The sequence below is a fragment of the Necator americanus genome, chromosome III (genome assembly GCF_031761385.1).
Source record: "Necator americanus strain Aroian chromosome III, whole genome shotgun sequence".
NCBI lineage: Eukaryota > Metazoa > Nematoda > Chromadorea > Rhabditida > Ancylostomatidae > Necator > Necator americanus.
Window position 1 is genome coordinate 32,637,300 of NC_087373.1, and position 25,482 is coordinate 32,662,781.

General features: G+C 42.1%; 2 protein-coding genes across 4 annotated transcripts; one reads left to right on the top strand and one right to left on the bottom strand.

Annotated features, from left to right (window-relative positions):
• Positions 1-2,559: 2,559 nt before the first annotated feature.
• Positions 2,560-15,792, bottom strand: RB195_011714 (uncharacterized protein; the record flags this gene model as incomplete). 2 transcript variants are annotated; one of them, XM_064193247.1, is made up of 34 exons in its annotated part: positions 2,560-2,767; positions 2,916-3,000; positions 3,059-3,139; positions 3,218-3,413; positions 3,485-3,563; positions 3,628-3,812; positions 4,044-4,151; positions 4,579-4,753; positions 4,811-4,917; positions 4,972-5,086; positions 5,154-5,317; positions 5,484-5,553; positions 5,619-5,838; positions 5,894-5,975; positions 6,042-6,194; positions 6,256-6,426; positions 6,658-6,762; positions 7,032-7,145; positions 7,279-7,386; positions 7,460-7,528; positions 7,596-7,745; positions 7,810-7,965; positions 8,028-8,111; positions 8,331-8,459; positions 9,495-9,599; positions 10,137-10,262; positions 10,491-10,649; positions 11,495-11,587; positions 11,710-11,802; positions 11,943-12,045; positions 12,131-12,222; positions 13,025-13,114; positions 13,266-13,436; positions 15,769-15,792. In XM_064193247.1, 34 exons carry the CDS (start codon positions 15,790-15,792, stop codon positions 2,560-2,562), a joined length of 4,170 nt encoding a protein of 1,389 aa, XP_064050830.1. The 2 variants fall into 2 exon arrangements, with proteins under 2 accessions (XP_064050830.1, XP_064050831.1); XM_064193248.1 differs by lacking the exon at positions 15,769-15,792 and having other exon boundaries at positions 13,266-13,379.
• Positions 15,793-18,605: 2,813 nt separating this feature from the next.
• RB195_011715 (uncharacterized protein) lies at positions 18,606-25,128 on the top strand (the record flags this gene model as incomplete). Of its 2 annotated transcripts, XM_064193250.1 has the most annotated exons (6): positions 18,606-18,674; positions 19,946-20,041; positions 21,637-24,530; positions 24,674-24,730; positions 24,790-25,016; positions 25,079-25,128. In XM_064193250.1, the coding sequence occupies 6 exons, from the start codon at positions 18,606-18,608 to the stop codon at positions 25,126-25,128; spliced, it is 3,393 nt and encodes a 1,130-aa protein (XP_064050832.1). The 2 variants fall into 2 exon arrangements, with proteins under 2 accessions (XP_064050832.1, XP_064050833.1); XM_064193249.1 differs by lacking the exon at positions 19,946-20,041 and having other exon boundaries at positions 24,586-25,016.
• Between the last annotated feature and the right edge of the window lie 354 nt (positions 25,129-25,482).

Genomic DNA, 25,482 nt, shown 5'->3' on the forward strand with positions numbered 1-25,482 from the left:
GAAAGATTTGCGTAGTTCCAGTGTTTCAATTCCTTATATCTTCGATATTAGTGATATCCTACAGTGAATGGATTTTGAAAGCGAAAATTTCTGTTTTGAGGACGATTTTCTTAGGTTGTCTGCCAGATATCTGTCACAAATCTTGATGATGAGTCCCAGTTCGCCAGTTCGTTGAAGACCCATTGCAGTTTATTGAGGTTTCGTCATATTCTTCGTACTGTACCGCATACCGCATTCTTTCTCTCGGTGTTATTTGATATTTTGATGTACGGGCTAGATAGTAGGGTTCCGTTGACTCATCCTACAATTGTCTCCAAAAAAAAAACCTTCATATCCGATAAAGAGACCGTGAGTAAATCCTAGGGTCCGTTCGTAATCAGTCGATGCGAAAATATACCAGCAAATCCGCAATTTATACCTACTTGTGCAAATACATCAAACATCTCAAATCTTCGACTTCACTCTTTTTCAATGTAGAATTATGTTAGATTCTTGATTAGTTCCCTTGGTTTGGTGATCATGGTAATGGTTTCAATGTTTCAATTTCAAACTCTGGAACCATCATGTATTTGCGCTAGAAACTTATGTGACCATCATTTCAAGTTTAGGGGCGAAAGGTAGTTGGGGGACCCAACCCTGCTCTAATTGAACCGTAGTCATCTTGGAAGAGTGCAAAGAAACGTCCATGGAGCGCAAAGACCGTTTTTATCTGTCAAATGGCTATCCGATTTGGGAACTCGATGGCCCATTTGGGAACACGATAGATCATCAATCGAAAGTTCACTTTAAGTGAATAGCAGAGTCCGCGCGCGGCCCTAAACCCTACAATTGGAACTACTACTTTGAGGATTACTCGCAGAGTTGAGTGCCTCCTTCCCCCAACCACCTTTTGTCCCGAGTTTTGTTTGGTTATTTTACTCCAAAGAAAGTGCTGTCGGTTCAAATTGAATTCTGATTCAGATTTGTGATAGATGTGATAGTCGGTGCCGATGCTCTGACCCCCTTCACTTTTGAACGGTTGGGGAAGGGACCTCCTTCACTTTTAAACGGTTGGGAAAACTACCCCTTCACTTTTGGACGGTTGGCGAAAGGACACCCTTCACTTGAGCTGCACCCCATGAGCTAAACCCCCTTCACCCTAGAAGAGTCTGGCTCCTCTCCGTCGCACCTATGTTCTGATTTAAAGTGATGGGCGAGAACTTAATCATTTCAGAAGTCAGAGCGATCGTATTGCATTTGTAATAGGTAATGTAATGCTTGACCAACTGATTGATTCCAGTTTAAATCCCGGTGTAACCTAAAAGCAGCCATCAACACCGCTCTTCCATACACTACACTTCTTTATGGTAGACGTTAGGTGATGCGTAGACCACTTCGGAAAATTAACAAGAACTTGAATTTCAGGTTATATTAGTGATAATGTGATCTTTCTTTTCCTTAGAAAGAACCGATCAACAGTTACATAAAAAAGTAGTCCATATTTAGACATGTGTCCGTGTTTTTCCCGTCGTTAGGATAATTGGGATAATTTGCAGGATTCCCTGCATTGATTACTTCATCTGTACTGTCGGGTCAAACACACGAAGCTCGGTGCAGTAATATAAGCGGCTGCTCTCGAAGCGATACGGTGGACTAGGTTTGGTTAGGATCGAGGGGACCTTTTCTAGCACCACTCATCGTTGCACTTTGCAATGGTCCCAACTGTTATCTTCATTGCACCGCATCGAGCGCAGCCGCTATGCGTTATGTGATTGAACTGAACTTCATGTTATTTTGACATAACTATGAATTGCAGTTCCTTTCCTTTCCCAAAAGTTGGACACGGGCTTTTCAAAACTCCAGCTTAAGGGATCTGTGAACACTCAAAAGGATCGTGATCACCAAACACCCGTGATCTTTTGAGTGTTCACAGAGCCCATAAGATTACGAGCAGGTATAAAAAGAGTACTCTAGCTACTAAAATTCTCCATCTACTTTCATCTCTACATCTTATACTCATAAAACACCTCCAATGTTCCTTATACTAAAAACGGGCCTTTCTGTACTTTATGGCATTCTCTTCGCTTTTTCAGTTGACTTACTTTTATTTTGGCTCCTTTCGTTCTGTGACGTGTGTTGATACTTATTCATGCGCAATTTTTGGACACGAGTGGAAGCGTCACATTACCACATGGGTTCTCGAAGAAGAAATCTCATATCGTACGCTTTATCGATTCATATTCTTGGTACCACTGACAAGACAAAATAGTTTACAATCTACCGAAGAAATAGAATAGTTTTGATATAAAAACTAGACATTTTACCGACATTAGTATGTATTAGACTGCCATTTTGAGAAGAAATAAAATGCGGAAAAGTTGAGTATCTTGTGACCACAACGTCATACAATTATTATATACATTTACAAGCATTCACAAGGCAGTATTCACAAGGTCTCAGAAGTAAGAAAGCTATAAAAATACATTAACTCAGCAACCACAATAAGAGCTTAAACAATCACGAAAAAAAGCAAAACTAAAACAAGAAATAAACGGCTTATGTGACAGGACTGTGCGTTTCTTAGAGAGCAACTTTGGATCGTTTGTCAAATGTGGCTGCGGACAGGCCTTTTCGTTTCACAGCACTTCGTTTACTGTTTGTCGCATTGAATCGGTGTACTTCTACGCTATCCGTGTTCGAAATCGAGATGAAGACGTCTCCGTTCGGTCGGCAGCACACTACATGTGCGTTACGGCATTCGTATACTTCTCGTTCGTCAAGTATCGTGCTGGAACGTAAACATTCTTTGAATTGCTCTCTAATTCAACTGGAAACTGTTCTGATTATTCATTCTAACTTGTCAGTTGTTTTTCCCTCTATAAAAAAAAAACTATTTTAGCAAGGAAGCTTCGATAAACCAAGAAAAATGGACTTACTTCGAGTCTGGCCCGTTATACTCAGCAACTTGCATTATTTCTATAGAGTCGTAGTGGACAACGTATAAATACGGAGCAGTGTATACTGTAAAAGGCGTAGAGCATAGATAGCTCGTAGGAACGTAATCGACTAAGCACCGTACCGAACTCCATAGGCATTTGTTCCCATTCCACTGTTTGTTTTCGTGTACGTTCTCCTCGCGAATTCACGAATAGTCCGTAGTCTACAAAATCCATTATTTTTATCCATCATTTTTCACTGGTGATAGATTTTCGAAAGATATCTGGGATCTCTCACTCACTTTGGTAAGCCAAGAGCACTTCGTCTTCTCTTATATTAAGGAGGGCGATTGGGTAATCTGCTATATTTGAACCAGCTAGTCGCAGCGGTTCCAGATCTCCTCTTCCAAGATGAACAAAATAGAAGCTATCAGCGCCAAAGTAGAACCCCCTCGAGGTTGATGTGAGGCACATAGCTGGTTCACTTGTTTCTATCACCTACAGTACTGACAAACTTCGAAGAATTCCGAAAGAGAAACTGAAAGGAAAAGCGAAATGTGGTCACTTGCCTGGTGCCCAGTGAACACGTCTCTCGCCGCATTGTACTTGAGCACATGAATCTTCGTGGAGCTAGCCGCACACAAATATCTGGATTTGAAAAGTCATCCAGCTGTTCATGGTTCATGGTTACTTCCGCGTTAATCTATCCCACCTGTTTGCATCTTGTTGGTGGTACGCAAGTGCATGTAGATTATCGTAGCCTCCAAGGACGTCTGCTCGTAGAGAAGGTTGGACAGCATGTAATTCAGACTTCAGAGCAGATAATGGAACAAGCGCAAGCGTTCGCCGATGATCCATTATCAATGCAAGAATGTTCAGATCTGGGAGGCTCTCCATCTGAACTTCCAAATTTAAGAAATTGTCAAATCTTTAATGATGTTGCTCATTTAAAGTAGTTCTAGAATACTCTACACTTTCAGAGACAAACACATATTATCCTAAGGAAAAGTTGATCAGAGTGATTTACTCGAATCAAACTCATTCTCGTTAGAGAGTAGAGAAACAATCAGAACATATAATTCACATTATTGCTATGATTGCTTGGCATTTTAAACTAAATAGACCTACCGCAAGGACTGAGTTGAATCCTCCAATTCTCACAGGCACTCTTGGACCGCTCATGTAAGTGAAGAATAAACCACTCTGAGCTCCTATGAGTAGATAGTCGTCAAATACCTAAATAACTATTGTCTATGTCTATGTACCAACAACTTAAAGGCATCACCTCACGAATCTGGGGTGGTACGGATTTCCGGTGGAGTATTCGTGTACGGGATCGTAGATTATTGAGAAAAGGGTGATTTTGTCCATTTCTTCCTAATTGCCGTAGAAAACGGCCCGAACGATACGGCTTCGAGCGTTCCGGCGCACTATTTTCCACAACGAGTTCGATTGGAGCGCGCCAGCCTTGCGCACGAGCCGCCTCTTCCGGGCCGTTTTTTTTTTCGGCGATTAGGAAGAAATGGACGGAATCACATCCCTCTCCATAATCTACTATCCCATATACGAATACTCCACCTTAAATCCGTATCACCTCAAATTCGTGGGGTGACGCCTTTAATCTGGACTTAAAAAATGCAAACGTAGTTTGATTTAGACCTACACAAGTCGTGTGAATAGTAAGATTGTTCGGTGTTGACAGCACAAGAAGACATGACTGTTCGGAAAACGAGCTCGGTCTCCTGGTAAGCATCATTCTTCTCGTAGATGCGTTCTGGAGAGCTTCGGCCCAACGTTTTGCTGTCTGCGTTGACGGTGCTAAGATGTAGATGTTCCGTCTATGAAAGGAAGATGTAAGATTATTTTTTGGAGGAGAAATGGGGTCAAGTACTTACGTTTCCGTCTTAAGGTGAACTACGTTGTGCGAGACTTGACCATTGTCCGTTTTTACTGGCACTTCACTACCAACTCGAACGATCCGAAGCTCTTTTTCGAGGTCAATCTGCAGACGTTTTATACAAGTAGAAGCTTTGCCAAGAAAAATCGAAAAACTCACTGAAAGGAAAGGCTTCCGTAGATCTGTTTGTACCGCATCATTGTCGTAGAAAACGAGGCGCTTTTCGTCCATCTCTCCCCAAGCAGATTGCCATTCTCGTACATTCGAGTCATCCCTGAGAACACGGGGTAATATGACATGAAGAAAAGAGGTTGTAAAAAACAACAGTAACAACAACAAACCTGAACAACCTAACCCATCCGTTCATTTTTCCGTTAGGCGTGCTATACGTATCCAAATAATAGTTCGCGCATTGATCAGGAAGACCGCATGTGTTCACAACCCGTGAAGCGCATTGTGAATGTACAATAATACCACAATGAGCACAACGTTTCTTCTTTGCGAACTGGAATAACAAAGCAATAGAGAAAAAGCGCCATTTAGACGGTGGTACGCTGGTTGTGCACTCGTTTTAGCTGCTGGTGGAATCATATAAGACACTAACAAAAAAAAGAGCAGGGCATAACTTTGCTGAAAGTCAGCAGTTTCCAAAAGAAAGTCTGAACACTCACCGTTGGTACACCTACAAAACAGACCGCACACTTAATGCTGAACAGTCCAAAATGTCGCAGTTCAGTCCATCTGTAACAGTAGACAACCTAGTAAATAAAAGGAAACAAACATCTTGGACGAACAGACTGACTCACCTATGAGGAATATCATGCCTCATGATAGCTTTCTGTGGATTTGGTGTAGCTAACGTTGTAGCCTTATTCTGTTGATGAGGAGTGCATCGAATTTCAGCGAGAGACTTCGACTGTAGCCCAGCCATAGGATGCCTTGCTATAGTGTTACTGTGAGGAGCTGATGATTGAAATCTGTGATCTCTTGGTAGTGGCGGTGGCATCATCTTCCTCGATATCAACTCTAGAAATTGAGGTGGTTACAAACATAAGCAACCATTATACATGGATGCTCCTACCTCTCTTCTTTTCTTCTAGCTCTTTCAGCAAGCTTGATTTTTGATTTTCAAGCTCTTCAACTATTTCAGGATCAATAATTTCCTAAACATGCCAAATTTACAATCATTTTGATCTCATTGGAATTCCAACAATTGTGAAAATGCTCACTAATGAACTTTCGGTAGGTGTTCGTAAAAGAGTGCTCCTTCGGCTGAGTTTAGGCATATCCTTGGCTTTAACTTGCGATTGTAGATATGCTTCAAGCTTCTCCTTTTCTCTCAAGATCTCTTCCAAATTGATCACTTCTTCCTCAAGCTTACTCTAAAAGAAAATTCCAGAATCAGCGCAACAGGGAAAGTAGCATGCACATTCTTTAACGTACGATGCGTTCTTCGTTCAATCCCAACTGTTCGGCCATCTCCTGACAGGTCTCTTTCACTCGCTCAGCTTCTTTTTTGTAGTTATCTATTTTAACTAATGCATCCGTCAACCCTCCACGCAATTTCTTGTTTTCTTCCGTGATCCCCTTTTCACGAACGACTCCGTCTGAGAGCTGAAAAACTAACTTGTAATCTGTGCGTGGCCAACAACTTTGCGCAATCTAAGTACAGTCGAGTCAAAAAGTCCTGGCTTCTGGATCCCGACTACAATGGGGCTGTGACGCTTAGGAATGGTCTCACTGAGCCACTTTCACAGCAAATGTCTATTCAATTGCTAAATAAGTAAGGTCGTTTCAATCCAATAAAATATCGGTCATGCATACTTGTCAAGAAATCCAGTTTACCTGTTCCTTGAGTTTTTCATTGTCCTGTTTCAATTCTTCCACTAGTCGCTTTGTACTGCGAGAAATACTCTCCGCTTGTGCTAGTTGATTCTTTAGTTGATCTATCTTAAAAAGAAAAATCCAGATGTTTAACTAAAAGTGGTTGGGAATGTGAAACTAGAGGGTCTTTAAGATCAGTTGCTGCTTTTTTTTTCTGATGATACTGCTTTCAAAATGTTATTTAGAACAACGGGGTAGAAAAAGGATCCCCTTGCGAAGAATCGAATCCTATGTTGTAAGGCGTATAACCAGCCATAGATTTTTTTTTTGAAAAATACACTTCTAAGTCATAACGCTTCTCTGAGCGATTTTAAAACATTTGTCGTCCACTCCACCTTAACAGTATAATGTTCGTTGTCCGTTGCATCCTTGCACTTCGTCTCACTTATTTGCTTTGCAAGTTGTGCCAATTCTGCTCTATAGTCGTTGTGAGTTTCTCGGAGCTCATCCTAAAAATTCTCACTGAAAAATTATGAACCAGTAACACAGCTATAGCATACTTGACCATTCCATTCTTCCTATGTGTTTCTTAGACACTATCTTTAATTGATATAAGAGCTATGTTTATAGATGTATTCTTACATTAAGATATCGGATCTTCATTTCCAAACGCTCCTTTTCAGCCCTCAACTGATTCAATTCAACTTCTGATAGGCGCTGACGCTCGAGATCACGTTCGGCTTCTCGGAGCTAAACCATGCTGTATGTAACGAGCAACCAATCACCACCTTGACACAATTTAAACTCGGTTTATCATACTCACTTTAACAGTCATGTCCGCGCACTCATTCAACGCCTTTTGTCTTCCTGCCTCGGCTCGCTTCTTCAGTTCCTGCAAATCAAATTTGTCAATATTTTCAACAGTAAACTCCTTGAGCTGCTTTTTTGAACAAACCTACCCGGAACTGTTCACACTGTGAATCCACTATTTCCATGGTATTTGTCAGCGCAATTAATTTTGCTTCTGCTTTCTTAAGCTCTTCGCGAAGCTCACGATTGATGTTTTGCTCCACAGAGAGCTCTCCAGCTTCGTGACGTGTAGATCTCAGCTGAATTTTAAGAAATCTACATTCAGAAAGGGTACAGGTGTACAGATAGTAATGAATCACTTACAGTCTCTTCCAATTGCCGCAGTTTTTCTTCTGCATCGCGCAGCTCCTTAGATAACCGAGAGTTCTCTTTCTGTAGATTCTCCTCTCTACTACGGTAACTTTTTAGTTCAGCTTGTAGTTTAACCACTTCCGCTTCATTCATTTTGCTAGTTTCGAGCTAAAACTTGTGATTTTTGTATCTTCCCTATTATCTCCTATAATCCTTAGATAGGAACCCACTTTTTCGAGTTTCTCTTTTTGCCTGTTGTAATTACGACGAAGTTCCAGTAGTTCGCAGCGCAGATCCGCTTTTTGCTGTTTGACCTGAATAACGTTCAATAGGTGGAACTTCTACAAATTTCTTATATAATTTCTATCAAGCAAAAGCAGATAATGATGTTCTAAATCGACTGTCATCACGATCAAAAAAGACAATAAATAGGACAAGAAATAACGAAATAAATAGATGAAGGGTCCAGTGAAAACGTCCACATGGATGAATGTTATGAAAATTATCAAAAGTTATAAAAGGAGGGAACTAACCTTATTCGACTCTTCTAGCAAATACTGATGAGTTAGGGAGGAGCTACCTTCGATTTCGACCAACTTCTTTTGCAGCGCTGCGAGTTCTGACTTTGCAGCTTCAGCGTCACGTCGTGCCTCAGCGAGCTCCTAAAACAATTAGGAATTTAATAAAATATAAATCTATGGCAAAATTAAAAATGTTTCATGAGAAGCACTCAAAATGTAATGGAATTATGCGAAAGAGTGCAAATTGATCGTGGGATTACTATTACGTCAATCTTATGTTAAGAAAAAATTAAGAAAGATCTCTTTACCAGAAATTAAACAAAAACTTCTGATATAAACGGAAAATACTCTTTCATTACGATTACTTTACACAGGGAATGCAACAATATCCAGCAAACGTAGCCCACAGTTCGAAACATTTTCAAACGCGCTAATCCTTATCAGAATATAAGCTTTTCAATCTTGCACACTATTATCATAAGTGACCGCAAATCAGACTGATAACGTGGTGAAGGAAATCGCAGCATTGGTAGTAACGTAGAGATTTCAAAAAAAGGGAAAACTCCCCCTCTTCCAACGTCTTACACAAATATAAACGAATAATCGAAAAAAAACGAAATAATAATCTAATATCAAGTATAGGGGGAGGGGGCGCTCAGGAGGTACCCAAGCGCAAATATTCATCATGGCCTACTAAAACTCGAAAAATGACTGAAAATGCGTTGGACAAATAAGATAACCCATTTGTTCAGTGTATGTGATCTAGGAATTGATTAAAATGATGATACATGTTTATACGTGTTGAAGAGTGTGATAAACATGATAGGATTGCACAAAAATGGTTTTTGAATGGTTACAAAACGTTTATACTGAAACAGTAAACTATCATTGAAAAAACCTCCAGACTCAAAAAAAAAAAACAATTTCAACGCTGACGCAACGTAGGTTTTCAATATTTTCTTAGCGCAAGACGCGTATAAAAGATCCAGATGGACGTTTGTCCATGTATCTTTGTTTAAACAGCTAAACTATGCGGGAAATCTGATGTTAATCGAAGAAATAAAAACGAAATGAGTGAGTGAATATATGGGAAACCATGGGTCATGGACAATATTAATAAAATCAAGAAATCAGCAAATAATATCCAAAAAAGAAATTTAAAAAAAACCAGATTACCTTCGTCCATATATCCTCCTTCTCTTTGTATTCCATAATCTTATCTTCTAGGAACTTGTTAGTAGCAGATAATTCTCCGACTTTATGTTGTATATCAGCTAGCTGCTGAAATCTTGAAAATAGCCACGGAATAGTTTCAGCAGTTAAGAAAATTTAAAGAGAGTTTGCGCAGAAAAAAAAAATTAAAAACAGTTCGCAGAAAAAGGATGCTACACTCGAGAGCAACGCTAACGGACTGACATTTACAAAAGGGTGCGACAGTATCTTAAATACCCCTAGGTACCGGTACAATGAGATGTAAGATTATGGTAGCTGTCCTGAGGTCAACCATTGAGACCCTTTATTGATCTCTGCCTTCATTGGGCGAACAAGTCAGTAATATCGATTGCACAGTTACATCATTTTCTTTGCTGATTAATGTGAGTTTCTCATATTTACTGAAAATCCAATACAAGCAGCTTTTCATCCATGTCCGGTGGAATTCACAATGTAAGTTTTGCAGTAGATTTTTCGTAGGCAAAACATTCATATTTCGAAGCACTTAAGAATCCGATTTAAGTCAACAACAGTTTAGTTCAGTCAGATCTAAGAAGAACTCTGCTGCGTCATCCGATAATCGTTAAAAGCTGCACTGGAAACTACCTCAGTCGTTAGTTGGGTTTTCTGCATCGTCACCAATTGACTAGAAAGCGACTGGAATGCGTTGAGAAGGTTATGAGAAGTTGAGATGTTATGGCTCACGAAGTTCGTTTCCAAACTACGTCGCAACTGAAACTAACGTAGTGAACGTAAACTTATTTACAACATTATACACGTAGAGATGTTATCGGTTTAAGTAGATCATTATATATATATATATATATATATATATATCAATAGGACTTGTGATACGGAAAAAAACCCATCTTCAACATCATAGAAAAAGGAGCACTAACAGAAGAACACCGAAGAAATAAGAACGGAAACCTTAGAGAAAAACTGGGTACGCATCCCCACCTCAATCTCTCTCTTCGTCATATTTTCTTTCTGGTCCTTGACATCCTCAAGACTTTGACGAAGTTCCTCCTTACTCTCTGCTAGAGCGACTTTGAGAGAAGCTATTTCAAGCGAAAGATCCTTGTTACGAGATCGTGCTTCCTCGACATCTTGGCGGCACTACAATGTAGAATTGGTAGCACTTTTTCCGGACTTGCATCGAAAAATATGGAAAGGAGTAAACATAGGAAGATTCAGATTGGGAAATAAGTGATGTAAAGAACTGCAGTTACTAGAATTATGATACGAACATTTATTAATAACCAGTAATTATCAAATTCCCAAATGTTCTCTTTTCTCAAAATAACATCTCACTGCTCATATAGTCGCATGTGCGATTTTGCTGAAGATAATTTCACATGGGAGGATGGGGGAGGTGACCGAACCAAGCTATGTCGGTGCATTGACTGGAAGATGCATCCGTTCTCATCGATTTATATGAGCTGGGATCCATTCCGCATCTACATACTGGGAGACACTTTACCACTTCTATCAAATCCAGCTAATTTCCAGTTGGCTACGATTACAATGTAACAGGGATAGTAATCCTCTCGTATAAGGTTACTGTACAAGGCAAGAGAGAGGTAAAACAGAGAGACAAGAGAGGTGTAGTCTTTATCTATGGTCGGTTCAAAAAGGTGCATTTCCATGAGCAGTTGGAAGGTGAAAGTAGCGGTTGAGATCAAGATAGGACCATCGCAAACTGCAACAATGAGTGGTGCTAACAAGAGTCCCCGTGTTTCGACCTGACTATAACCCGATTTGCACATTTGTCTACATTCGCGAAAGAAAAATCACTGTACAAGCAGGATCTTATTGAGTACTTCAGGGCAGATGGAAGGAGAGCTCTTATATTATTAATGTCAGCAAATTACTGTGGTTCAAACTTCACTACGAAATCGAAATAGACAAAACAAAATGGTCATCAAGGCAAAGCAGAGCTAATTTATTACACTTTATTTTACCTTGCCTAGTCTCGTCTGCAACGTGGAAATCTCAAATTTAGCAGAAGTGACTTCCGATCCAAGCTGTGTTATTGTTTGGTCTTTGTCAACAAGCTGAAAAAAAAAAGTTATTTGATCGACTACGAAGACAAATAACCGGAAGGAACCATGGAATACCACGAACCCAGTAAATATGAGAAAGATCATTCAATAGTTGGAACCACAATATAGCTCACCTTTTCTTGTAATGTATTCATCGTATCGTTAGTACTTTTTAATTTATGTTCGAGCTCTTCGATTTCTATCAGACGTCGCCGAAGATCGTCTTCCTGTGATATTTCATTTGAGGATAAAAGCAAGCAAAAACGAGAACAAACTGAATTCAAATTAAAATTCTAATTAATAATGATTGTTTACGCAGAAAAAAACAATACTTCATAAAGTAAAGACACGCAATTGATGAACTCACAGCAGTCATACGTTTGTTCACTTCCGCTGATAAATCGAGCCTCAATGCTCGAAGGTTCTCTTTGGTTTCCTTGAGATCGTGTTCGTATAACGCAATATCTTTTCTAAAAAATATTATTGAATACATTTCATTCGAACATATTTTTCTGCACCGGAACATTGACAAATGAAAAGGAATAATTGACCCACTGAAATATACGGGATTCATGAGCGCTGATACGATTACTTGTTTCGATTAGTATGCTTTCATTCATTCGAGAACCCATGTCTTCTTCCATTTTCTAGAAACAATGACATCAAGTATACTAACATTTTGAATTCTTACATATCAGGATTTTCGAATGACAAACAGTCCTATTATATAATAAGGCTGTCGACATTCTGAACCATGGGAGAAATTATTAGTACTATTATTAAGAGATTAGGCATTAGGATTTTTGTGAAACTAACTACTACACTCCACTTTCCCAGCTCTAAGAACTTTTTGCGTCGGGAATTCTGGCTACTATTTATTTTAACTGGATCAAAAGAGAATTCAATATCCGTTTTGAAACACCGTGGTTTTCTACAATTACTGTAGGAACTAATTTCCCCGATATTTTGTCAGGGTTTCAGTAGTAAGATCGTTTGAGGTACCCACCACGCTATAGTTATTGTAATGCGAAATGGGTGTTACATTTGTGATCAGCATCCAAAACAACGTTTTTTGAAGGAGTTATAGTGAAAAAAAAATTTAGAGATAAGGAATAATGCCAGAAACACACAACCAAGTCAGAGAACCAGAAGTTGAAGAGTTTGGAACGAGAAGAAAAATAATACTATGCTTTCGACTATCCCATCACTAGGAAAAATAGAAAAAAGTTTAAAAGGGGAAGAAAACTCCCGGGAAAAAATCGAGAACTCTAAGAGCGCTATAATACAGGTGAATCCAAAGTTCGAGGAGATGTCAAGCAGAAATGTATTCTTAGGAAAACTTATGGAATTATTTGATTATTTTTGAAATGAAGTACGAAAGAGAACTGAATCCAATAGAAAGGAAAAATAATATGCAATGTGCATTGAACAATTAAGAATTTAAACTACCTTTATTGTCTTCTGTAAATCTCTAATTGTGGCGTCTTGCTCCAAAACATGAGCGCGTAGTTCTTTTTCATCCATATCGAGTTCGACTATCTGCAAACAGAAAACTGGATGTTTAATTTGAATAAAAAAAAACTTAAAAAGTCATTGTTACAGTAATAGCAGTTTTGGTACACACGAAAAAAAAAGAATATTTCCGGTCAAAACCAGCTTTTAAAAATCAAAGACACAGGTAAAGAAGTACGTTATAGGGAGAGGAACAGCACGTGTCCTCTCGTGGTTTCTGTACGACCGGAGAAAGTGCTTTTCGTCTTGATTTTGCGGATGGTGTTCGCATCGGAGTGTAGAATTTCTCCATAAGCGTAGGTGCTTGGCGGCTTGATGAGGACCGCGCCCTTACACCGACGGCTGAACACTGAAAAAAAGAGCATATGCAGTTTGGAGAGTGACAAAATGACGGATGCGGTCAGAAGGCGTCACAACTTTTTTACGAATGAATCACAGCTTACGGATGAAGTTCGTATCATAGACGAATAGGTCCTGCTACAGTGTACTGGCAGAAAAAATCGAAAAATTACGTCAAATAAGGTCCAGAAGTCAAAGAGTTTTGTAGAACAAGAAGAAATGATTTAGTTGTTTCGCCTATTTCACAGCAGGGTTATTTTAAAAATCGCTAAATGTATGGGATAATTCCATGGAGAATTCGAGAACTTTTGTAGCATTATAATAAAGTCGGATATACCAAGTTTTTTATTTTCTAAAACTACAGAATGTGGGAAAAATGAACAAAGAAACTACAAAACTTGGAGAAATCCTTCAAATAATCGAGTTAGATTGCATAAATCCGGTCAAACATATAATTCCACCATAACGCATTAGCAAATTAAAGCGTAAAAGGAATCTGCACAGGAGACGTAGCCTGATTCTGAACAAAAGGAAATCCCATGCATTCTCAGCTTTATGGATACGGCAGGCGTCATTCGCGTGTTCAAATTCGCGCTGCTGCCAGGTTGCCGGCGCGAATATCGATCGTTTGAATGCGAAGGGAATCACTTTTAAGGTATATTTATGAACAAATAAATCGAAGGTATAGTCTGGATTAGTCCAAGCTATCACTTCGACCTATCTCCTCACAAATCACAGGTTATAAATTCAGCTGTGCTATGATAGCAACGCTTCGTAAACTCCTAGCCTTGAATCTGAACATAAGGTGCCAGCTTAGGCTCAGATTCAAGGATATTTGCTTAGGAATTGCAAGGTCTACTATGTTCTAAGGTGTTACCAGTCATTTTTCATGCAGGTGACACTACACAGTAACTTAAAGGCATCACTCCACGAATCTGAGGTGGTGCGGATTTCAGGTGGAGTACTCGTATACGGGATAGTAGATTATAGAAAAGGGAGTGATTCCGTTCATTTTTCCTAATTACCGTAAAAAAAACGGCCCGGAAGATACGGCTTCGGGCGTCCTGGCGCCTATTTTCTACAAGGACTTCGACTGGAGCGCGCCAGCCTTGTGCATGCGCCCCATCTTCCGGACCGTTTTTACGGCAATTAGGAAGAAATGGACGGAGTCACCTCCTCTCCATAATCTACTATCCGTATACAAATACTCCACCTGAAATCCGTACCACCTCAGATTCGTGGGGTGATGCCTTTAACTGTGACAATACTGTAACTTTAGTCGCAGTTTAAGAAAAAAGCTGTCGCAGTTTTCTGCTAATTAGGGGCTCCGCTGTGCTTTAGCGGCAACTGTCTGTTTCTTTTACTGTCAGGTAATCTGTTAGCCTATTTCCAGCGTTTCCAACCCTTCCATCAAATGCGAATCATTTGCGTCATCGGGAAAATCAGTGGCGCGCCCTTATTTCTGGACACCCCATCTTCCTTTTTCTCTTAGTAACTTTTATTAACATGCCATAGATCCTCTAAAACTAATGGTTAGGCCTTAGGGCCCTCATTGATTTGATTAATTACTTCGAGAAATAAGGGCGCAACTGTGTGGCCCCCAACTATATTTTACTCTGATCCTGCTCTATCCTTAATATTTTCAATATATCTGTGGGTGCGCCTATGCGTTCGACTTCAACTCGGAAACGTTTTAGATTTAAGGGGCGGGTGTAGTAGAGCGGTTGGAGATTCCGCTGTCTACACGATCGATCAGAGGTTCGATCCCGCCTTAGTGCCAACCGAGCTGTTAATCTTTCCGGGTCGATAAATTGGTACCAGACTTGTCTGGGAGGATAAAAATACTGACTTGACACATTGGCTAGCCGCCGCAGGTCATTATAAAGGCCAGTTACACGTTCGTGAACCTCAAACGATTCTGAATTGAAGTGAAAGTGGTGGCGCATTGGGAAGAATTGGCCGAATCACCTTCTTCCCGACAATCTATGACCCCATATAGGCATAATCCACCTGAAGCCCGTACCACCACAGATTCGTGGGGTGATGCCTTTGAATGCCACAAGTTCTCACAAAATCTTTCACTTAACTGTCATTGATATCCTCAACAGTTTTTAGGTTCATACTTAGCGACATCGCGAAAGCATTGACACCTCGGTTCGCACTGTTTCAAGCTAAAAAGCGCGTAGTAGGATCAAAAGGAGCTAAAACTCGGTGCCATTGCATAAGTAGCAGCGTTCGAAGTGCGCGGTGACGCCAGCGAGTGTCCGGGGTGATACATTCTCTAAGTTCGCCCGTTCGGTTTGCTATCTCTGCTCTCCGGGTGGTGCTGACGAGAGTCTCACCTCGATCGCAACCGCTGGCTCCATCGCGATTGCACTGAGCTTCAGGTCGTTTTGCTCCAATTATCTCCGTCCTCAAAAATGTTACGATTTTTGTGCTTTGATGCAAAAGTATTCATCGATGAAGGACGGTGATAACGAGCGAACTTGTTTATTTTTCTAGCTGAAAAGCTGTTGACTCTTCTTCGAATGATCGATAACAACGCTGGAAAAGTTCTATACAAGCTCCGCCCCCGAAAAATCATCATCAATCAGCATGTTGCTCTCCAATGCGGTGCATTGGAGAGCAACATACTGATTCAGCTTCATCAAAATTTTATTTCCTTTTGAACATTCCCCGCCGAGTTGGTTCGTTTTTCATTTTTGTCAAATGTATTTGTAGTTGTCTATTTACTATATCGACGTTTAGTTATGTTTGCGTTTGGTGGTGATAATCTTCGATTCGGTTAGCCTCAGGACCGCAGTTGCAGACACGACTTCAAACTCTTGTCCTCCATAGGTTCTTCCGGACGAGACGAACAAGCAACCATTTATTCAGTTCCAGGAGTTATGTACCTCGAAAGAGGGGGGGGGGGGGGGAGAGGGGTCAGAGTAGAGGTAACCCGCAATTTTGCACACAAAATTGGTTGCTACTGCCAAATAGCTATAGTTGGGTCAAAACGACATGAAGCATGCACCGTTGCGCAAGCGGCCGCGCTCGGAAGCGGTGCGGTGGAGACAACGGTTGGAATCGAGATGGGACCATGGCGAACTGCAGAGGTCTGTGGCGTGGTGGCGGTAGCGTGGGTCCTTATACGATCCCAACTGCTACGCTCCACCGCTCCGCTTTGAGCGCAGCCGCTTGCGCAAATGTCCGTGCTTCATGTCGTTTTGACCCGACTATAGGCTTCTACTGTCCTAACTACTCCTGTATAGTATTAATTTAGCTTCCGTTTACAGGAAATGGATGGCAGTAGCAAATCTATCCACCCCCTCCAACCCCCTCCACCCCTTAACTCCTCCACTTCCTCCACGAAGTCACGTAGCGCTCAGTTTTCTATTCAAACTTGGTTGTTTGTCTTTTTCAAAGGTCCATTTCTCCAAGATTTGATTCCTTGGTGAGGAATGAGTTGCTAGGGCAGGTAGCAGCAGTACGTAGGCTAGGGTTTAATACGATCGCGGATTGGGCCATAGAAAAGTGCATAGTTTGGCCATATACAACTAATTTTCTAAATGTCAGTTCCTTGATTGAACCTATTTGTTCGCCAAATTTTTAATTTTATGACAGAGTTCACATCTCGTAGAGAATGAACTTTGACAAATCGTTTTTAGTTGAATTTCGACGCTGAGTTGTCATTTTTTTTTTGAAATCGCCTCGCATAAACCCGATTTCCATCTTTTTTTTTCTCATTTTGGATTAGGAATTTCTTCAGAAAATTTCTAAGCTCTCAAAACTGCAATATTGGAGTATGCCATCTGTTCAAAACCGTATTTTGTTGCAGCTGCACGTTTTTGACTCCCAGCAACAGCTGCCCGCTTTTTTCATCATCATTTCTTCAGTCGAATTCAGCTCGTCGTGAGTCAGCGACATTCTTCTGGAAGATTCGATGTTGACATTTCTTGGTCGCTCTCCTGAATGCCAAGTGCATACAGAAGACAATATCGATATGTCCTAACAGTAGGAAAAAAAATCGCAGAGTGTCTCGATCTATGTTTTCTTGGTGTGCCAACGAGGATTCGATGAAACTTCATTAGTGGCCTTAAGTTTCGACAACTTCATCTTTATTAAAGGGCTGAGAATGGTTCGTGGTGCAAGTTGCAAGTGGGGTATGCCTATTACGGAGTCGTAGATTATGGAGAGAAGAGTGATTCCGTCTATTTCTTCCTAATCGCCGTAAAAAAGGGCTCTGAAGATAGGACTTCGAGCGTTCCGGCGCGCTATTTTCTACAAAGAGTTCGATCGGGGCGCGCCAGCCTTGTGCATGCGCCGCATCTTCCGGGCCGTTTTTTACGGCAGTTAGAAAGAAATGGACGGAATCACCATCCTCTCCATAATCTACGACCCCGTATGGGGCACCCACCTGAAATCTCTCCACCTGAAATCCGCACCACCCCAGATTCGTGGGGTGATGCCTTTAAGTGCACCATCGAAGAATTTTAAACACGAAAACAAGTCCACCAATCTCACCGACTAGGGAAACTGGTGAACCACCGCGTTCTTACAGATTGTCACCAAGGCGAAAGAAATCTACGCACTGTGCAGTATTCTTAAGTACAGGTGTCTGGATAACGGCTCACAGAGTGTTACAAACAGCATAAAGTCATTAGTGACAGATAAGCATGAATGAATTCCTGACAAAAATCCAGGACGTTTCCAATGGCTTGGACTGGTCAGTTTGTTTTCTCGCTTGGAGTTCTTGCGTGGGGTACTCAGAACGATATCGAGACATGGCAAAGAGAGAGGAGAAGTTTGATTAGATGAGCACGGCTTCAAAAACCTGGAACTTTCTTCAGGCCTTCGATAAAGACATGTCACGCCACTTGTAAAGTTTCATCAAAATCTCTTTACCATAACAAGAAGACATAGATCCAGTTCACCATGCAGAGATTTCAATAAATGAGGACTCGGAGGACACCAGAGATTCTGTTTCTGGAGTTTGTTGTATTCTGGTTTGAAGATAGTAGAGTATATTAGAAGACACCCACCGAAGCATCTCGAGAGAAGCCGCGTACCTGCTTCATGTCATTTTGACCCTACTGTACCGCATACCCTACTATAGTCCGGTCAAAACGACATGGAGCACGGTGCAGTTGCGTAAGCGGTTCCGCTCGGTGCAGTGAAGCCGGGGTTTCGGATCGACATGGGATCGATATGGGACATGGGACGCTTACGCCACTCATCGCTGAATCGCGACTATACCGAGCTTCAGGTATAGTTGGGTCAAAACGACATGAAACCCGGACCGTTGCGTAAGCGGCCGCGCTCGGAAGCGGTGCGGTGGAGACAGCGGTTGGAATCGAGGTGGCGAACTGCAGAGGTGGGTGGCGCTAGCGGGGATCCTTACACGATCCCAACCGCTACGCTCCACCGTTCCGCTTCGAGTGCAGCCGCTTGCGCAAATGTCCGTGCTTCATGTCGTTTTGACCCGACTGTAGTTTGGATGCGCCCAGAGTAATTATGACTGACGTTTCGTTTTGTGAGTTACCAAGCATGAATTCCCCTTGGAGCTCCTTTCAGCATACTAGTAGGTAGAGGGGTCTAGTCTTTCTTTTTTTTCAGGTTTTTCCAATTTGGTTTATTTTCGAGCTCTTTCGGGCTACTTCCAGGGTTATTTCATACGCTGAGAACGAATATTGTATCCGTTCAGCGTGTACAATCGGTAGACGCGATCGGTACAATCAGAAACATCGGAATCAACCAAGCCTGATTCTTAGGTTATTTTTCTTGGGTAATCTAATTATTTTTACAACATATTAGTGTTATTTTCTCGTTCTATATTGAAATTATCCGAAACAGGGATTCATCGACCTACGCTTCTCTTCTCCCTAGGAGACCTTAACTACCCCTTTTTTGACTGACTATAAGCGGAGGTAGCTTTGCACTTATCATAGTTTAGATTTGACCTGTAAGGGTACAATTAGATTCAATTCTAATATTCGTGGAGAGACAGCTTTGTGTTCCAGCGTCTTCCTATCCCAACAACTGGATCAAAACAAAGGAAGCCTATGACTAAAAGAGAATGATTTGCGCTGAAATCGAGAAAGTTATGGTGAGAAAAGATATTGGGAATGAGTACTGATTACTGTATTGGTGTGGAGTGATAGAGCCAAATGCGGGTGGTATCGTAACTTCTGATTAAAGGCAGCATATCAGGAAACTGATGTTTGGGTCTCTGTGGGCAAATATAGAGTTCGGAATGTACGTCACGGCTATGAGCGTCAATTCCCCCCAAATCGAGCTGAGAAACGGCGTGGAACACGGCACCTGTTCCTACGGGGTACCTGAAGACGGGTTACTTTCGACCGCTCGCACGCGCTTTGCATCAGCGTGCGAGAAGTCGAAAATCAATGAAGTCTTCTCAACAGCCTATTTGAGGAAAACCAATGAATAGGCTGCCGAGGGAACCGGAACGCTCACAAGAAAGGCGCGTTTCAACGTGCCTCGTAGAAACTGATCCTGTTCCCACTCCGTTTTTTTAAGGACGATCAGGCGGAATTGAGCGTAGCCATGTTCATACTCGAGATCAACAACCCGAACCGTGTATTGACCCACAGAGACCTCGACATTGCCAATTTGGTGATATGCTGCCTTTAAAGGCATCACCCCACGAATCTGAGGTGGTGCAGATTTCAGGTGGAGTATTCGTATACGGGATGGGAGACTAAGGAGAGGGGGGTGATTCCGTCCATTTCTTCCTAATTGCCGTAAAAAACGGCCCGGAAGATGCCGCGCCGCAGAAGGCTGGCGCGCTCCAGTCGAACTCCCTGCAGAAAGTAGGGCGCCAAAACGCCTGAAGCCGTGTCTTCCGGGCCATTTTTTACGGCAATTAGGAATAAATGGACGGAATCACCCCCTTCTCCATAGTCTCCCATCCCGTATACGAATACCCCACCTGAAATTCGTATCACCTCAGATTCGTGGAGTGATGCCTTTAAAGAGGTCGACAGAGGTTGCTTGCAAAAACAAGGATGGTCCGATGCAGAAAGTCACAGTTTGTCCTATAATGCGACTTCGGCAAAGTTGCTGAGAAGATCAGCAAAGCGTTGCGAGCTAGAAGTGCCGCAGTAACCTCATTTATCAGTATCAAGTGAGTCGCTAGCAATCGCTTGAATTTTGAGTGGGATCTGCTGAATCTGAATAAGTGCCTCTGTGTCTTTTCCTGCACTTCTTCTCCACTTCTGATTTTTCCACCGTTGACCCGTTATGCAGCCATAAAGAGAGAGAGAGAGTGGAATTGGATTTTGAAGACCTTTTTCCATGGTTCAGCTCCTCTTTGCAGGCAGTGCTTGGGGAAGTTCACGATGTTGGGTTTTCTCCAAAAGCAGGGAGGTCCCGGGGCGCAGTTTGCAAGCATTCCTTCGAATTTTCGCACAAATCCTTTAATCAGGGGTCTCGGAAGTACTACAGGCTCATCCTATACGAGTGGAGAAGGGGAAGTTTTTATATCCGTAGAATTGACGAAATAAAACCAAACAAAGTGAAGTAAGCGTGTGATGAATTCTTTTGCTGTTGTTTTGTCACTTTTTCCGGCTAAACATCCCATTAATTCTTTTCAGCAGCTTTCATTACGCTTCCCATAAGTGTAAAGAGTTGCGTCGTCCGGTAAACAATGTAGTGAGTCTGGTGCTCCCGAGACGTTCGCCTTGCAAATGATGCTTGCGAGTTTTGCCTCGAATTGTAGCTGTGTGTGTGGGGATAACCCAGCATCCGATATTTTCACGAACTACCTCAAATACTACCTTGAATTGCTACCTTAGATATAAGTTTTTGGAAATGTCGTTGTCTTCGGAGTAGCACCGAAGGCTCTGATGATAGCTCAAGTACTATTTAATTGACATTTATTTATTGACCTATTTCGCAAAAACACCCAACAGAGTACGTTAACATAGTTCCGTTTTTGTTCTCGTTAACCGTTTACATCAAAACAAAAACTTTTAGATTTTGTTAACTCGATTGCAAACGATAGTGGATGTCTTTTTTCAATGGATTACTTCCATTACTCGACAAACGCTTGAATAAAGACCGCTCTCCATACCCGTCAAGCCATCGGCGATTCCTGACCGCCCTTGGAAGTTCCGAAGGTACTAGAGAATGCTACCAGGACTTACTCGATTTCTCCTACTTCGAGTTCTCCACAGCAATCCAGCGGACACACTCGTAGACGTTTGCAGACGCAGAACGTTCGGGAATCTGTGCCCTACAGGCTTACCCCTTCACCGGAACGAAACGACCTGTCGAGCGCCATCAAACAAGTGAACTCAATGTATGGAAGGTCGGAAGGGAAAATAAAAGAGAATACACCTTACACGAATAATCAGAAGAAAAAATCGTCAGGATCCCAGCGCTGCTCCGTCATTGACCTCGACCATCCGTGGGCTCATCTCGTCAGGCCACGCCGTCTTTGTTTCGAACGATTTACGGACGACAATGTGGATAGCACTCTCTCGTTGGACATCTACAAACACGTACCCGCAGATGGCTATTTCAACGAGAATTTCTCCCACACACTTTTTCCACAATTGTCCGTCACCAGTAGCATTCCTGAGAGATTGCCATTCATAGAACTGCAAACGTTCGACGATGCGGTGAACTTTCGACGACATTCTGCTGAAATAATAGATAATCTAATCTTGGGTAAAGACGAAACGAAGAGAGAGCCTTCAAGGGAGAAAACGGCAGATGGCACGATGCCATCGCTTCTCGTCCCACCTACTGTAGACGAACGACGTCCGGTGCTCTACCAGGTCGTGTTCGCTTGCGAGGACAAACAGATGCTCATACTGGAAGCGAAGGATTTTTTCGTGATTCTTCCGGATCGACTAGACTTGCATTGTATTGTTCTTGACGAACATTCAGTCAATGTTCAAACCCAGAAACGTAGCTTTGACCGTCGATTGGTTTCAGTGAAGGATTTTGTGTGGGTTTGGAGTGTTGAGGGAACTGTGGATAACAACCACAGCCACCTGGAAACCAAGAGCGCTCGCCTAGCTGACCTACGTGAAACTTTAGAAAAATCCAGACAACCTCGACTCAGCGCTTATGGGAAGAAAGCAAAATTCTTTTTTCGAGCGGCTCGTTTCGCGTTTGTCACCCCAGCGGTAAGATACGAAAACATTTACGGAGTGGTGATGTCGCTACAGAAGAAGTGGAAACCTGAATTAAATTCGTGGGAGAACACAGGCTTTAAGGCAGCTTTCGAAGGAGCTCCTGAAGCCATCAAGTTGAACCAATCCATTTGCGATTTTGCAATGAACAATATATATGCCGACGATATTCTTCAAGCTGAATCGAGAAGAAACGTGTCGTGTGCGGTGCGCTTTTCTGAGCCGGCTGCTTCTGCAGCAGCTCAACGCCGGTTGTGCAAACTAATCAAGCATTTTGTGCCCTTACATCCTGATGAGGGTATTCTACCAATTATGGTCAGAAAACTATCAGGAGAGGATCACGAATGGATCAAAGACAAGCTTGGGAATTTTAGCAGCTACAATTTGGATCCAGAATTGGCCAGGAGGAAAATGTCGAAGATGTTCAATATGGCGTGCTCAGCGCTTGAAGCATATAGGTCTCTTAACGATGACAGACGGGTACATCGTGTAAGCGCACAGATTCCAGACATCACCGCTCCTCTTCTTCGTCTCCACGTCATTCTAGAAAAAATGCCTAAAGAGTTTGGTTGGTCTCCGGGCAAGCCTGTCGCCGTTTGGGTTCTAGGGGCAGAGTTCGTCTGCAACGTTCAGGTGGAGAAAGTCTTCATGGACTGTAAAGAACAACAAATGCGCGTAACTCTAGCTGCTCGGCGTTGCTCGCATAATCAACTTGTTCGCTTCGTCGAGTTGGCAAGTGCTGGGCAAACGGGACCGGAACGTACTGTAATGGTTTGCGTGAAGCTTGGAAAACTCCCGACCGTAGCCAACCCATTGTATGAGACAGTTGTACGAATGAGACTTTTCGATCATCTGGAATCCTGGACTTTGGGCTACTCAATATTGAATCTTGTGTACGGTAGAAAAGTCGCTCCAAGTAAAGCTTTAGCATTGTCGATTAACAAGGACGACAAGCAAACTTTTACTTATGTTGCAGACGATAGATGGATCACTTTAACCAAAAAACAACAGCACGCCGTTTCACTCGGATGTGCTGGTTATCCGATTGTCGCGATCAAAGCGGTGTTTGGAAGTGGAAAGACGCTTGTCGCTGCGATTATGGCATCGTTGCTTAAAAAGCAAAAAGTAATTGTAACCGCAAGCGAAAACGAGGTTGTCGCTCAATTAGCGGACACTTTCTGTTCCGTTAAGGAGTTAAAAGACGTTACAGTTCTACGCTATGTCCCTCTTGGAACCACTTGGAAAGAACGTCACTCCACCCCGGTGGATTTGGATGAAGTTCTCAAGAGTCTGGGAGATGAGTTAAGCGCAGATATCCATTCTCCGGCAGACAGAAAGATTTGCCGAATGTTTAAGGAACGTCTCTCGGCCAGTTTCAACGCACAAAAGCGAGAAGAATTCGAATTGGTTGAGACAAACGTTTCATCGCTGCTCAGAGGCATTCTGCGAATTATGTTCAACGTACGTTTTCCGGATATCATTTGTATCAGCACCTCGTCGCTTCTGAACGTTTTTAACGATGGTGGAATTTTTGCTGATCAGAAATCGGCTTTTTCCGTGTTGATCTGCGACGAAGCGGCGCAAATCCCTGAACCGATGTTTGTTGCGATCACTGATCGGCTACCTCATGTTCGACAAGTGTACATCGGTGATCCGCTCCAATTTGGTCCACATGCTCGTTGTAGCAGTTCATTAATTCCCGCTAAACTTGGGGCTGGAAGCATTTTAAATGCTCTACTGAAAGTTCCCCTCATACCAGTGTCCGTTATGGAAACATCGTTCACGGCTCATCCGAAGCTAAACGATTTACCACGGTCATTGATCGATCTACAATGGGCGCTTGTTCGATGGAACTTATCGTACAGATCGACGTTTAGTGCACGATTGTCTTTCTTTTCCGAATCCCGATGTTCCATTTCTCTTCGTCAACGTTATCCGGAGCAGTTCCACACTTGCAAACAGTGAGTCAACATTTAACGAAGAAGAAGCTAAGGTCTGCAAAGAAATCGTCAAAAGGTTGATCGCCAAAGGTCTCCAGCCTTCTGATATCGTTATCGTGAATTTCTACAAAGAACAATGTCGCCGTCTAGTGAAATTTGGTCAGAAATACGCTGTTCGTGTCACCACGGTGGAAGCGTTTCAAAATCTTCACAATGAAATCGTAATACTACTCACCACTAAAGCCGAGTTGTTCGTCGGAAGCAGCTCTCATGTTTTTAGGAATTCAAGAGTTCGTAATGAACTTCTCGCATATGAGAGAACTACGGTGGAATTTCTGGAAGATGAGAATAGACTAGCCGTAGCGTTGACACGTGCTCGTCAAGGATTAATCATTCTTGGTTGTAAGAGTTTCTTGGAGGAAGGTGAATACTGGAAGAAAATAATCGCATGGGCGGAGATGCTTAACTGTATTGTGTCCAGTTCGGAGCTTTACAAATTTCTAGGAGGTAAGTCCACTTCTTCCTTTCATGTCTGGGAAGTAAAACTAAAATACAATGCTATCTTTTAGGGCCGTCTACACTAAAGGAAGAAATTTCACCAACACCATCACCTTTTTAAGGCTCTACCAACTTTTCCAGCCATTTCATTACATTCTACAGATCAATAAAGGAAAAATCCGAATAAACCATTGCATTATGTGTTCTATTGTGGGTTGGGAAGATTTATCTACTACTACTAGTACGAATTCATCGCTTTTATTTATCTGATAATTCGCCCGTACATTTTTAAAACTAAACTAAAACCTACTGTATTCTACTACGCACCCTTACCCTTACTATTTTAATCGAACTCGTCTAAACAAACTTCTATGGAATCCCGAACTAGCTCTTTTGCTATGAAATCAAGATCATTGGGCTGATATACCGGATTTGTCTGTCGCGTCTGTCAACTGCTAAATCGGGGTCACAGTGA